This window comes from Morus notabilis, unplaced genomic scaffold, assembly GCF_000414095.1.
Source record: "Morus notabilis unplaced genomic scaffold, ASM41409v2 Scaffold658, whole genome shotgun sequence".
Lineage (NCBI taxonomy): Eukaryota > Viridiplantae > Streptophyta > Magnoliopsida > Rosales > Moraceae > Morus > Morus notabilis.
Genome location: NW_010358177.1, coordinates 265,565 through 281,372, shown reverse-complemented (window position 1 = coordinate 281,372; position 15,808 = coordinate 265,565). Strand labels below are relative to the sequence as shown.

Sequence of the window (15,808 nt, the reverse complement as noted above, 5' to 3'; positions counted from 1 at the left end):
GTCCTGGGGCTGCCTCGAGGCCGTCCCGGGGAGGCTGTCCCGTGGCTGCCCCCGAGGATGACCCGGGTCTGTGTCGGTAATAATAAAAAAATCATGATGACATATTATTTAGAATGATATGAATAATAGGTATATAAAATTATGGCAATCTATGTATTTTTCTCATCAAATAAAAACCTAACCCAACAAAATCTCTTCACTAGTAACCAGACTACTCATCGTCTTCTTTCTAATTGAATTCCGATCTCATTTCATAAAGACAAACAGATATTTAAACATATAACAAAATCTTATTAATTTGTTGAAATAATGACAAAAAATTTAAAATAATTTATTAGTAGTAATGATTAAAATTTTCTTAATAATTACTACATAATTATGTAACATAAAATGAGACAATCATTATGGTAGCAATTAAGTTACTTTTAAAATGGTTTTTACATATATTTTTTTATGTCATTTTAAATAATTAGATGTCATTTATAACCTCTTGTTTTCTCTTTATTTATTAAATGATAATTGTTTATTTTTTAGTATAGTGACATAAATAATATTTGAGTGATATTTTTGATTTTTCCCTTTATCTTTTCATAATTTAAAAGGAAAAAGAGACAAATACCCCTTTAGAGTGCATGAGTTTAGATTTTTAACCCTTATTCATGGTCAACATCCTTTTAATCAAATAACTATATTAGTCAAGAGTAAGAGATAAAAATCAAGACCTATGCACTCTTAATGTAAGTTCAGTAATTTTCTCTAAGTTTTAAGAGAAATTGTAGTAAATAGTAAATTTTTGAAACTAAATTAAGTAAATAGAAGATTTTAAAGTTATTTGAAGTAAATAACAGTTTACTGTGTAAATGTGTCATTTATAAAATATAATTTACATGATAAAAAATCTTTATTTACGTGAAATTTTTTTTAACAGTCTTAAAAAGAAAATTTACATAGAAAATTCATAAATGAAACATTTTACACAATAAATTACTATTTAATATTTACTTTAAATTGTTTTAAAATTTTTTATTTACTCAATATAGTTTTATGAATATGCTATTTTATGCATTCTCTCCGTTTTGTTTTGTTTTTTTTCAATTCAAATAGCTAAAGATATGTTTGGGACTATGATAGGCCCAAACCATGGACTATTGGGCCACAACAGGCCCACAAGCTTGTTTCTTCTTTCTCTTGTCTCCCCCAATTTTTTTTTTAAAAAGAAAAGTTTGCTCCTAAAACCCTAGTGGATGGGAGAGGGACATTTTTGAAGGGTTTAAGCTCTGGTGAAAAGTTTGCAAAGGAATTTGGAGGAATTTTACTCGTCGAGAATGGAAGAGCAGAAAGAGAAGCAAGAGAAAGTGCTGGTACTTCCATGGATGCGAAGCCCTGTAGATGTTAGCCTCTTTGAAGAATGCCCTCTTTCTCTTGTCCCTTGCCTCGACCCCAGGTATCTATTACGTTTATTTATATATACACACTTCTCAATTGTTGATTTCTGAGACTACGCTTTATTGTTTTCATACTTTTATAACTTACCCATAACCCAGAATTGTCATTGTTGGTAGAGACTGAATTATAAACATATTTGATTGATTGATTGGTTTTGTGTGTGAGCTAAGGAATAACCAGGAAGATAGTCCGTGATTTCATATTTTAATGTGATTTATGGAACTTACCCACGAAGCAGAATTTTGAATTTTAATCTTTCTGATTGTTAATGAAGTGAATAATAAACATGCTTCAAGGTGTTGTTTTCTAAAAAAGAAATAACTCAGAAATAGAGTTCATATGTCATTTTTCTTGGTGGAGGTTGATATTTGTGTTCTGATTTGTTCAAGTTTTTAATTCTTTTCCTTCGAATTATGTGATTTGTGAATGTAAATACTTGTCAGTCACATTTATGCTGCTTACCCATAAAGCAAAACTTATATTTTTTTACTACTAAAGTAGTGAATTTTTAGTGCATATGTGCTTTACGTTACAAAGAATAGACATAATGGAAGTGTATGTTTCAGTTTTCTTGGTTAGTATTTTCTTTTTTGGTTGAAATTTTTTGGTTTAGTAAAAGAGGCTTTTTTGTTTTGTTTTGTTTTTGTTTTTTTTGTTCGTTTTGTTTTTTTTTTCCTCTCTTGGCCATTAGGTTGAAGGTGGCTTTGCAGAACATGGGCTTTGCTTCGCTCTTTCCAGTTCAAGTTGCAGTTTGGCAAGAGACAATTGGGCCTGGTTCTTTTGAGCGCGACCTGTGTGTTAATTCACCGACTGGTAGCGGAAAGACTCTAGCTTATGCTTTGCCTATAGTGCAAGCACTGTCAACTCGTGCTGTTAAGTGTCTGCGCGCTTTAGTCGTTTTGCCCACTCGTGATTTAGCCTTGCAGGTTGGATGCCTTCTTACCTTTTACTCCTTTTAATCTAAGAATGTTGAATTTATACTTCTTTAGTAACAGAAAATGAAAAAGAAAAAAAAGAAAAGAGAAAAGAGAAAGATCTTACTCTCATGTTTTGTCTCTAAATATTCCAGAAATTAATTTCACTGTGGTTGTTTCCTACATACAGTTTAGAATTGTGTCCACCCTTAAGAATTGCATGCTTTTGTTGCATTGGTTCAGGTCAAAGAGATTTTTTCTGTGATTGCACCTGCAGTGGGATTATCTGTTGGTCTGGCCGTTGGGCAATCTTCCATTGCTGATGAAATTTCTGAACTAGTCAAGAGACCTAAGCTTGAGGCTGGCATTTGTTATGACCCGGAAGATTTTTCACTTGGGTTACCAAGTTCGGTGGACATATTAGTGGCGACACCTGGAAGGCTGATGGACCATATTAATTCAACTAAGGGTTTTACACTTGAGCATCTTTGCTACCTTGTAAGCAGTAAGCTGTGAATTTTTTTTTTTTTTTTTTTCTGAATTTTGTGGAACTCTTTATTCACTTTTTATGCAATTGGAAAACCTTGAGGGTTAGGTTCTGTTATATTTGAACTGTTGGTCTTAGATTATGATAGGATTATGTTAGTGATTAGTTACCAATATAATAAGTGGTTGGGTGCTTTTGAGAGGCCTATGTCTCTCCCAATAGAGCAAAGCTCTATCCAAACACCCCAATTTCTGCCTGCCTTTCCTAGTGTCTTTCTGTTGTTTATATACTACTACTAACTAGCTTAACAACCTAACAAACCAATTCTAATAACAAACCACTAACCACTTATTATATTGATAACTAATCACTAACATAACCCTATCCGATTACTGTTGTCAGCTGGGTCTGATGCATTCAGTTTTTTTCCAGGCAATATATATCTTTTAAAGAACTGAATTACAATTGAATTCAATACATTTGTCTATTTGGCATATTTAATTCTGCATTGTCATTCAATCTTATTTTAGTTGACTATGCCGATGCTAGGGTGTTGAGTTGTTTGTTTCTATTTTGTTTTCACTTTCCCGAACACTGGTGGTTGTAGGACAACTTAGTTGTGGAAATTTCTATTATCGAAATGAAGAAACTTATTATATGCAAGGGAAGTTTTAATTCCACATTTCAAAGTATTTTTTGATGATTTGATTTGATTATGCATTTTTAGGTCGTTGATGAAACAGATCGATTACTCAGGGAAGCATATCAATCTTGGCTGCCTACTGTGCTCCACCTGACTAGATTCAATGATGAAGGTTTCTTTCCTCGTGCTCACACTTTTCTACCTTCTTCCCTTGGTTCCTTAAAAACCATAAGGAGATCGTGAGTTCTATGTCCAATTATATTCCTTTCTAAGTTGTTGTTCTTGCTTCTTTTTTTTTAATTATTTTTTTCCTTCAAGCTGCTTCCTCCCCTCTCTTCTTTTGTAGCCTGACACATGAATGGTTTACAATATAATTTTCAACTTCATATGGTGTAAGAACGCTTTGTCTTGATATAAAAAAGGAAAATATCCAGACATATGTATATTATATTTATCTTTTCTCTGTTGTATTGCGCTTTAATTTCTCTGTATTTAAGTTTACTGTCAACCTTGTTTATTTTTATGTTTACAAGTGTTCCTTTGTTTTGTTTTGGATGTGTTGAAACTTGAAAGTGATTTATTTTTATGTTTTAAGTGTTTCTCAATTATGTTTCAGGGGTGTTGAGAGGGGATTTAAGGGTAAGCCTTACCCAAGGCTTGTAAAGATAGTTCTTTCTGCTACTCTGACCCAGGATCCAAGTAAGCTTTCTCAGCTTGCTCTACATCATCCGTTGTTCTTGACAACTGGGAAAAGGCGTTATCAACTTCCAGAGAAATTAGAATCATACAAATTGGTATGATAGTAGTTATTGGTTAATTTGTAACTTCTGTAAACATCATTCCTGTTCTTCTCAAATTCTTGAATACTATTGCTGCATTTTGATCTTACTTCTCAACATGAACAAAGATTCCTTGTTGCATTGGATGAAACTGCAGATGGTCTAGGTCTAAGACTTAAATAAGACCGTCTATCCAGCTAAAAAAAATGGTTGTATTTGGTAGTTCTAAATGTTCCATTTATTATTTGCAGATGTGTGAAACAAAACTCAAACCTTTATATTTGGTTGCTCTTCTGCAAAAGTTAGGAGGGGAGAAGTGCATTGTTTTTACATCATCGGTAGAGTCCACTCATCGTCTATGCACCTTACTAAACTTTTTTGATGATTTGCCATTCATAATCAAGGAGTATTCTGGCCTTCAACGCCAGTCTGTAAGAAGGTAAGATCCTGGCTTCACTCGATCCATAACATCAGTGGTGAACTGTGAATTGTTTGTTCCCTTTCTTTGAATAACAAAGCAAATAGGAAATGAGCATAATTAATATTCAGGTAGGGGTAGTTTGGGGCTTTGGGCTAGTAGTAAGTTGATGATAATAATAATTTAAGGATTGTAAAAAAGATTGTGAAGATGAGATTTTCTGCTGCAGTAAAACATTGAAAGGGTTCCGAGAAGGGCAGATACAAGTACTTGTTTCGTCTGATGCAATGACTCGTGGAATGGATGTCGAAGGGGTGAAATATGTGATTAATTATGATATGCCTGTGTACATAAAAACATACATTCATCGGGCAGGTCGGACTGCAAGAGCAGGTCAGGCTGGACGTTGCTTCACTTTGCTGAGTAAAGATGAGGTATGGCACTTGTTGTCTTATTTATTTTTGCCTGACTTTAAGATATGAGGTATTTCTATGGGGCTACTTGGGAACAAGATATTTATTACCAAAACCATTTACTATTAAATACTAATATGCCCGACACGTTTCTAATGTCTTACAATGAGTATGAGATCTTTGGAAAAATTGGGATGATCCCATATGATGATTAGACCCATCAGCCATACAATGTTATTGTCCATTATACGTGCAGTTTCCGCTGCATTATGCTTTGGGTTTTATCTGTATAAAGGCAGATAAATTGAAGTTTAGCTGCTTGTGAATTAGAGGAATACCACTTGTAGAAAATTGGTATTCGAATATACCACTTTTGTAGAAAATTAAGTCCAATTTACACATAAAAGTGATACAGGTTAATAACCACACTTCAAAAGCGGTACCTAGCCTAATTTACACTTTAACCGCCCATATTTTCGGCCTGGGTAGTTCTATTTGCTTGCTTGCTGGATTGAAGTGTTTCGTTTGATTCAGTTCCAAGTTACAAAAATTTTCTTGCTAGCCATGCCCATAATGAACAATCTTTTCTCTTTCTTTTTTTTTTTTTTTGGTTTCCCACACTTATCTGGACCTAATCTCATGCTATTCAGTTCCATTCCACCCCTCTATGAACAGAAAGAAACTCTGGAATTTGTTATTCTTCAAGAAAGATGAAGACTGTTTGAAGTTTTCTACCCAGTGATTGCTTTGATGGCTGGGATTTGTGATTTTTTTTTTCTTTTTTGGATAATTGAATGTATTGTTGGCTGTGTGTTAGGCCAAACATTTCAAGAAGCTGTTACAGAAAGCAGATAACAACTCTTGTCCTGGCTATGCTGTTCCTTCAAGTTCTATTGAATCAATGCACTCAATTTACACCTCTGGTAATTTCTTATTTCTTTTTTGGGTTTCTATTCAGGGTGTGTCTATAACAAAAAAATAATAATAATAATAATTCTGAAATGGATTCCTTACCTGTATAACGAATAATTGAAAAACTCAGAGGATGTTTGGTAGAGGGATTCGTTCCCTGATTCAAATCATGATTCGTGGTTCGCTGCAGTATTTTCTCTAAAAAAAAAATACACGTAAATCGAAAATGGTTTGAATCCTCCAACCAAACGTTTCCTCAGACTCACCTTCAGAGTTTCTCTGTTTGCTCGATTATAAGTGATTAAATGGAAACAAGAATCTGTTTCTTGCATTAGTATTTGCCCGATTACTTTACTAACCCTCTTTATAAAGAGGAATTGCATTAGCTCTTTTATTCTATTCTGTTTTATTTTATTTTAACCGCTAGTTGTACTGTCTGTTCTTTTCATTGTAACAGCACTCGAGAAATTGAAAGAGACTGTTGAGATGGAAGCATACCAGAAGCGCAAAATGGGTTTCAAGTCGTCTAGAGTGGGGAAAAGAAGTGGAACACACCCCTCAAAAGAATAGCATGGAACCACTGAAGTATTTCCATCTTTTAATATATGGGAAAGAACTTGCAGGTGCTGAGACTTAAACCATCTGGGTTGGAATTGGATCAACATGGATGAAGGTTGCTAGCTAAAAACAAAAGAAAGATGCCATCTGAGCTTTGGAACATCCATAAGAGGAGGAAAAAGACACTTTTTGCATCTTCAGTTGTATTAGGTCGCCGCAGCAAACAGGCAAAGATTTACCAATCAAACGGAAATTAGCAAAAATACGCGGAGAAATCAGAATATATATATATATATATATATATATATATATTTTTTTTTTTTAATTTTATTTGCCCCATTACAACTTGTAAACAGTTCATTTGTTTGATTGTTTGATGTCCGATATCTGTTATCTTATGTTCATCTTTCTTCTTTTCTTTTACTCTGCTTGAGACCTAATTAAAAATTATGAGGCTTGATTCAACTATGCATTGTTGCATACTAAGGTAAGTCTTTCAGAAGCTCCTTGTTCGTCTGAAAATTCACAATATACCAAGATAATAGCAAACATACAAATTATATCAACTGATGCTGGTTTGGTTAAGAATTAATGATAAAAATAATACACGTCATTGGAAATTCCAATACTTATTTTCGTTCCATCCTCTATTGCTAAATACAGAGTTCCATTCCTCATTTCAAACTGATTCTCCTCATCTCCGAACAAAAAAATAATTATAATAATAAAAAAAGGAAAAGAGAGAAGGATAGTTCTTTTTGTAGCAACAAAGACAAATTGCCTACCACCAGTTTAGTTGATGAACAAAGGGAGGAAAATATTAAGTTCTTGCTTCACAAGTCGTGATAGATTGATTGCACGTAACAACCAATATAATACAATACAATACAAATCAATCACATAATACAATACAATACAAATCAATCACGACATTTCAGACAAAGGCTAAAATGCCTGCGGCCTTATTAGCAGAGAAAGCCCTGAAGACATTTGAGTTTTATTTGCTTGATTCCTCTTCAAGGCTTTCAGTGATTGAAGATGGAAAAGGATCTCTGCACCTCCTTGAGAAAGTACCTGGATTTACCACAACTACCAATCGTAGATTTAGTAGCAGTAGTAGAAGAAGAAAAAGAAGCAGAAGAGAAAGCATGAGCTGATGGGATGGTCTTTGCTGGTGAAGTGTTGGGAGAATCGTTTGCACAAACATCTCTCTCTTCCTCTTTGATGGTGTCCAACACCTTTGAGGTTCTATGCCTCATGACGCTCACAAACTGCGGAGGCGCAACCTCGGTAATGAACCTTGCTATCCGAGAATTCGCCATTCTCTGAGCTTTAGAAATTGTGATTGAAAGAAAAAAAAAAAATAGAGAGAAATGAGGTCTATGGGGGGAGATGGGTGTTTTTCTTTGGTTGTGGATGTGTATGAACCTAGTCCATGCATGAGAATTTATAGTGGCTATAGTTTCCTTCTTTGCATTGACTGAGGCTTAAATTTTGGCCAATACTAGTACTAGTCTTAATCTCATTTTTAGCATATAGTGCCGTCCCTTTGCTTTTGACATTAATGGCAAAGACAACATGATGTTTCCGAGACATTTCTAGGAGATAAACCTAAAAGGGTTTTAGGCTATGTGTCAAGGTTTGGATGGCAAATGAGATTATCTCCAAAGATATGGTTTTTGTTTGGAAAGCTAGCTTCCAAATTTTCACTTTTCTTAGCTCATATGGGACCACCCACATTGCATGCCACGTTTCGCTTGCTTTTTGGTTGATAATTACTATGATGTTGATGGTATTTTTCTTGACTGATCCTGCTTTTTCCCGAAAATTGCAATTATAAAATATATATAAAAAATGTGATAACACAATGATAAGAAGATTTTAATAAAAAAAGATCTGCCCAAAAAACGTTGGTATAATCCATGAAAAAATAATTCTAAAAAAAAATCCATGAAAAAAGTATGAATCATGTGAATTAATATTAAAATATCATATTTATTTAATAAGAAAATAACACAACTCATTGCGACCTGAGTTGATATTAAAATGTTGAGATTCAAATTAAGATCCACAACATTGCTCATTAAAGTACATTAAAAAAGAAAAAACGATTTTACGTTAGAACTAATATGCAATATACAATTATCATTGATTGATAAGAAGGGGTGGTAGAGAAGGTTTAAAGTTAGGTTGTCAAAGTTGGATGTGTTTAGATTGGATTAGATAGAAAAGAAGTTCTTTTCTTAATTGTCACAAAAAGGAAAAATATTGAACTTTCGACATTTGATTACAATTTTTTTTATACAGTAATGGAGCGTATAACTCCCATTTTACTAACAAGAAACAAAACCATCAGAAATTAAATCCTGGTGAATACATACATACACTTACACATCTAATCATTTGAGGCTGACTCAACTGACAGTGCAAAAATGAATAATTAAGGACCCATTTAATTCGCTGATTCGAGTTGAGATGTGACTTTATGTGAAAGTTTTTTACTGTAGTAAAAAAGTTAAATGTGACTATTTTTTAGAGCTTTTTACTGTAGCAAAACTCAAATTTTAAACTCGAATTGGTGAAATGAATGGGGCCTAAACATTAATTTTTTTTCTTTTTTCTTTTAATTTTTCCATAATAATAAATCACTATTAGTTTTTGCATATGTTGTTCGGCTTATTTGTATTGTTGTCTCCTGAAGTTGTTACTCACTGGCAATGTACCCCATGAACCTTTTTCTTTCTTCTTCTTTTTATTTTTATTTTTATTTATTATTATTATTATTATTATTATTTTTTGTGATTAGCCCATTGAATTTAAAAATATGCGGCAAAACATCCCGATTAATAATGGTGTTAATATTTTGACAGAAATTGACATGTGACGTTCACATGAGTCGTTAGTTAATGGCATGAAGGGTCATTTACATCTCGTTTAACCAAAATTTACTGGGGTTAGAGCTTTTATTTAGTTTTTTTTATCAAAATAGAGCATTTTGAATTTAGTTTGTTTTAAAAATAAATTATGTTAAGAACAAATAAATATGACCCCATGCTCTTAATTAACGACCTATGTGCAAGTCACGTATAAAATCCCGATATCCCATTAAAAGACTAACATTATTAAGAAGAAGTAACACCGAAAAAGAAGAAGATAATTTTTGACACTTTACTAATACCTTTTCTTTTATTCATTACTTAACTGACTTTTTTAGTTTTACATCCTCTTCAATTTTGAGTCTTCTCTTAAAATTGCTGTCGTTCTTAAGTTGATATGTAATAGGAGAAAGTGATCTGGTAAATAGTCTTTTTTTTTTTTTTTTTTTACAGGGAATAAAATTAAATGGCAGAATTTTTTGTCAGTTAGTAAATAAAATTAAATTTGAGAGTTTACAACATTTACTACATGGTCAAATATGATAAATCCGAGATGTACCCCATGATCAAGGTTCGTAAACCGAAATTTTCTAGATTGATCATATGCATTTTTTTAATCAGTGTTTACTAATTTTTTATTTACATAAATTTAGTAAAATTTCCATTAATAAACTCATGTTTTTATCCTTACAATCTTCTTTTAAAACTTAAATTTTATACATTAATAATTGCAATAAATAAGCTATCTCCCACCATAAAGATTTAAAGTCAGATTATTAACTACAATTCCTCTATTTGGAAAAGATAAAAATCTCTATGTTTCTTTAGTGAAGAACATTCCTCTTTATCTTTCTTCAAGTTTTGAGCCTTTAGGTTTATTATAATAAATATCAGCAATAGCCAATATTATGAAAATAATCGTAACAACAGGTTTATAAGAACATTCCTTTAGATTTCTCAATTAATATAGTATAAAACAGGTTCTGTACATTATTGAAAAGAAATTTAAAATTACATCAAACAACATTTATTAGAAATATATGAGAGAAAATAGCATTGACGACAACAAGATAGTTTTAAAAAGGAGAAGAGGTATGGAGACATTTTGGGGATTCAATTTTATATCCTGAAATTTATGCTATTAATTTTTATTCCCTTCCTAAAGTGTACTATTTCTCTCATTCTGTCAATCTTCAATGTCACTTCATTGTCACGTTTGTTTTGTATATTCGAATTATTGTTCAAACCTTTTACTAAAGTATTTTCTCTAACAAAATTTAAATTTTTGTTCAAATTTTTTTATTCAAACTTATGAACCAAAGAGGCTTTCGTATTATTTTTATGGGTAAATTAGGTTAAAATTTTATCATCTTTTGAAAAGTGGTTTTTTTTTTTCCTATTATTCACCGTGCATAGGACCACAAAAGTGTTAACGTTTATGCCATTAGGAATAAATATAATAATGTTCTTTGAGACATTTTGACTATTAATAAAAATTTATTTATTTCATATATCCGTGTATTGTCATCTTCATGTTCATCTTAGTTGAATGTATGATAAGCAAACTGAAAGTCTAAGACTGTCATTCTAAATCTTTAGGTCATGCATGTAATGAGAAGAACATGCGGAAGACAGGAATCTAAAGATGATAGTCTAAATCATATGATCCGCAATCGAGAGAATAAAGTTGGACGCTTTATTCATGTTAAGATTGTTATGTTGTCTACTTCCTGACGAAGATGGCTTGTCTTGGTTGTCAAAGGTGAGACTCCGTGTGTAGAGACATTGATATAGTTTCTAGTAGTGGAATCTATATTGGGTCAGACTAAAGTTGAATTGTTTTTAATTAATAATTCTGTTTGTATAAAACAATTCACTTTTGACGAATTATATGTGGCCATCTTAATCCTGAGCTGGATAATGAACCCATATGCTTGACTTGTATCCTTTCATGTACCAAAGGGAGACATCCTGACATTATGTAAATGTACGCTTACTGGTTCATTGGGGGGTATGAGTCGTGTTTGTGTAGATTCATTTTTCGTAGATAGTGGAATCCATAGCTCCTATAAAGAGTCAATGACATCCTCTTATGCATTATCTGTGGATTGAAAAATACGAGCGCTTGACCATTAGACTACTATGTGTTATCTAATGGTTTACTATTTATAATGGTACGAATAATGGTTTTCCGATGGAGTGGTATGGAACATAAGATAAATGTAATCGGGAAGATAAAACGGAACTTGACCTTAAGTTGATTATGGATATCCTATGGAGATGATACACTAATATATTGAGTCATGGACGAGAGCTATTCAGAGCTTTGTAAATGTGTTATATAAATCGAGAGTGCAGCTCTAGGCTTTTAGTGGAATAACGCTAGAGTTTTATAATCATGAGACAGACTTGTTGGTTTACAAGTAGCGTTATGATTATAGGAGCTTGATTTATATATGTCCATCAGGTTCCTTTGCTAGCTCACACAATTTTCTGTAACGATACGACATATTTCCTACATATTGGTAACTCGTATTATTTCCGTAAAAGAGGTTCAAAGTTAATATGAGATCGGTTTAATTCATGAGTAATTTATTGGGTGAATTAATTGATAAATTAATTCTAGATAAATTGGTTGAGTTAATGTTTCAGGTTGTTTAGTTAATGAGTAATTTATCGGGTGGATTAATTGTTAAATTAATTCAAAATAAATTGGTTGAATTATTATTTTGAGAGTTATTTAATATGTGAAGACTATTATATGATTGTTTTGATCAGGCAACTCCTTTATTAGATTGCTTGAATTAGAACTGAGGCTTTGTGCAAGTTTCCTGTGTTGAAAAACTAGGAAAATAATTTACCCGTGTTTAGACAGGTCGACCGGACTGGTCGACCAATACATGAAGGATAGGTCGACCGATGAGTTATAACGTCTCTGTCACCGGTTGTAATGCGTAGCCCATGATGACGTGGCGAAACCGACTCTGCAAGTGAGATAAACTTTAAGAAACATATTTGTTACGGTTATATGACTTCCTAAACACTATAAATAGCCCAGTAAGTCACATTATTCATTAGATCACTTGAGAGACTTTTTTGGGGCTATTGGTAAAAGATTCCTGAGAGAAAAAATTATTTAATTCTCAAAAATGATTTTTCCTTTAGATCTCTCGTGATTAGAAGGAGTTCAAGCATACTAAGAGGAGATTGAACGACGTGTGCCCACCCGCACTCCGATCGTGGAAACGAGAATAGCAAAGAAAATCAGTTGGTTGAGGCTCTTTGGTTGTTGTTTGGAACGCTTTGATATGTCAGACATGTTGTTCCCTAAATCTCTAGATGTATGATTTAGATATTTAGTATTTATGTTATATAACATCATGAACATATTCTTGATTGACTTTGACATTGATTTAATTTTTTTAAAATTTTGTTGCGCACTCGACGCCATTTTTCCAACAAAAATTCATACGGATATGTATGGTGTCACATTGCATTCGCTTCATATCGCCGTTTGTCTGTACGCTGCCTCCAAGGATCACCACATTTTTTTATGTATTAGTTTTTATTTTTATTTTTATTTTTTTTCATACAATTGCCTCACCCACCCGACACGCACATTCCCCTCCTAATTTTATGCACCTTTTCATTTCTACCGCACAACATCCTTCTCAATAGTATATAATTACAAAACTTACAGAATTTGATAACATATGATGATTCAAAACGTCACGCATGCATATCTAGTAGTATTTTTTTTTTCCATATTCTGCGTGTTGATACCTCAATTCATACCATACCCATTAAGGGTCTGGGCCCAATCCTTTATTTCTCGAGAAGTTATTGGACTCGTTTCATAGACCCAAACTACGTTCGGAGAACTCTTGTGGGTTATGGTTTGGTGGGCCATGAGTGATCACATAGGCCCAGTTGTCCTTAATTTGACCCAATTTGAAACTTGCTTTTTTTGGGGTTTTTTTTTTTTTTTTTTTTTTTTTTTTTTTTTTTTTGAATTAGTTAAATTAAGCATGAATGGGTGATGGAGGATTCAACCCAAGAAAACCTTCTCCTTGTCCAAGCCTGATCCTTCAGAAATTTTCTTTAACTTAAAAGCCTGAGAAATCCATTAGTAGCTCATTTGGAGGCTTTTCTCGCGATCAGACATGCCTCTCGGAGCACTTCCCGTGTCAAGCATGCTTCCCCAGCTCTTTTCCGTATCAGGTTGTCCATTCAGAGCACTCGTGCGCATTCAGAGCAACCTGGTGTCGGAGCAATCTGTTGTCAAAGAAAGTACAATGGCTGCTTGGTCATTCTTGCACAAACATCCTCCGATAAAGGTCTAACACACGATCAGCCCCCCAAAAGGAAAGTCGTCGAAGCACTTGGTTGAGTCAAACACTCTCAGAGAAGTTAGGTCTGAAGCCATTTCGTGTTAGCTCAAAATCCGGAACTTGGGCTCCAAGTATTTTCACTTCTAACGTGTCATTTTGCCTCCTCCGATAAGGTAGCTGGGATTTTGCTCCAAATGGAATTGCTTGTGACTTATTTCATCAGAATGTTGTCGGAGCAAATTTTCAGAAACTTTTTGTCCTATTTTCAGTGAGTCTCTTCGTCAAACTTAGAAAGCTATTTGACACATTTCCTCCGAATGGGAATGCTCCGACAGCCCGCCGCTGTTTCTTCCATTCCATTTCCAGACAATCTCTTTGTCAAACTAAGAAAGGCTTATAGCCTTCCTCCAAACAGAAATGAGTGTTCAGACCTCCGTCAGAGCAGCTGTCAAGCACTCCTATCTCCTCCTATGAATACCCCCTCACCCTCTTCATTTCACCACCGACAGACCTGCACACCAGATCAACTCATCAGATCTCACTATCACTCTCTTGAGTACTGAAACTCTTGAGAATTCACTCCAAAATCTCTTTCTGAGTGTCTTCTTCAAGTCTTTTGCTAGAAAGACTTGAAGCTTTCTTCAAGTTCTTAAGGAACTCCATAGTTTCTAAGTGTTAATCTCCTTTAAAACTCCTCAAGAACAATTTTCAATCATCTTCCAATACCACCTGAGAGCGTTTTGAGAGTTGTTTCACACTTAACACATAAATACACATATCTAACAAGTATCCACACTTTCACTACACACATAGGCCGGTAACCTAAAGGGAGACCCCAAAGTAACACGGCCGGTTATTGTTGACGAAATCTAACCGTCAACAATATATAAATATATATATATATATATTATCATTTTCCCGTCTCATAAGATACTTATTTCTTTGTTTTTGCAATAACAAATAATTGGTCTTTGAAAATAAAAGAAAGGATTTTAAGGAGTGTATCGAGTTCTAGAGATGAAACAAAGTTGGTGGTATACAACTCACTTGGATCGTGGGATGTAGAAGCCCCCATAGGTGGGTATATGGGCTCCATTGATGTAATTGTGGTGCTCAGGGATGATCTTGGGACGTTTGTTCTAGGAGTGGCCTCTTAACGACTACTTAGCATATTCTCCCCCAACATTACAATGTGTTTAACGACTAATGAGAATTGTATTGTGTGCTCTTGTGGCTTTCCATATTTGGTTCTCGAAACAAATACGCTTCTTAATGTTATTCGTGCTATTCAGAGTTCAGTTGAGCTCCAAGACGAATGTTGGCATCAAAGCAAGTATTCTACAAGTTTAATGTAACTCTATTTACGATATTTTCATACAAGGAAAATGATGTAGCCCACTTCTTTGCTAATTATTCTTTTTCTTTTCCTTTATGTTAATTCTGTTTGGTTTGATCTCGCTTCATTTTGTATTAATTCTTTGTAAAAGGTAGCTTTTATGAAAACCATTGTAAAAAAAATTCGTCAAACCTCGATAACGACGTAAATCGCTTTGCAAACCTCTCAAATAGTGTCACAATGAGCTTTGCAATTGCGAGCCTTGGTGGCTACAACATTGCCAATGGTGCAATTGCAAAAATTTGAACTTTTTTTTCAAAAACCAAAAAAGTAGTAAAAACTTAAAAAAAATGAAAACTCTTTTATTACATCATTTTCTCTGATCGAGAAAATTATTAAACTTATTTTTAAAAGTATATGAGTCTATACTTTTATCTTCTACTCTTAATTAATATTCTTTTATTAATATTATTAATAAAAAATAATAGATAAAAATCAGCACTCATTATCAAGATTTCTCTCTGTTTTCATTTTCAATTTAGTTCGCCTTCGCCCAAACTTATCATTCAAGAAGAGGGCCCTAAGCCGACCTCCCAATAAAGTCAAAAGGCCCAAAAGGCCCAAAAGGCCCAGAGCCCCAAATAAATGCGTTTAGCCTTTACCCGCCATGCGTTGAACACTTGATTAAAATCGCC

General features: G+C 33.6%; 1 protein-coding gene across 1 annotated transcript; it reads left to right on the top strand.

Annotated features, from left to right (window-relative positions):
* Positions 1–1,247: 1,247 nt before the first annotated feature.
* On the top strand, positions 1,248–6,837 carry LOC21394695 (DEAD-box ATP-dependent RNA helicase 1). The gene is made up of 9 exons (XM_010092159.2): positions 1,248–1,444; positions 2,138–2,372; positions 2,604–2,858; positions 3,575–3,729; positions 4,107–4,284; positions 4,521–4,708; positions 4,917–5,121; positions 5,918–6,023; positions 6,470–6,837. The coding sequence occupies exons 1-9, from the start codon at positions 1,326–1,328 to the stop codon at positions 6,580–6,582; spliced, it is 1,554 nt and encodes a 517-aa protein (XP_010090461.1). The 5' UTR covers positions 1,248–1,325; the 3' UTR covers positions 6,583–6,837.
* The last annotated feature ends 8,971 nt before the right edge of the window (positions 6,838–15,808 follow it).

Excerpts from the sequence above, each read along its gene's own strand:
- LOC21394695 (XM_010092159.2), top strand. The coding sequence starts at position 1,326 with ATGGAAGAGCAGAAAGAGAAGCAAGAGAAAGTGCTGGTACTTCCATGG. Across the intron at positions 3,730-4,106 it reads TTAAAAACCATAAGGAGATC|GGGTGTTGAGAGGGGATTTA; the intron begins GTGAGTTCTATG and ends ATTATGTTTCAG. Across the intron at positions 4,285-4,520 it reads AATTAGAATCATACAAATTG|ATGTGTGAAACAAAACTCAA; the intron begins GTATGATAGTAG and ends TATTATTTGCAG.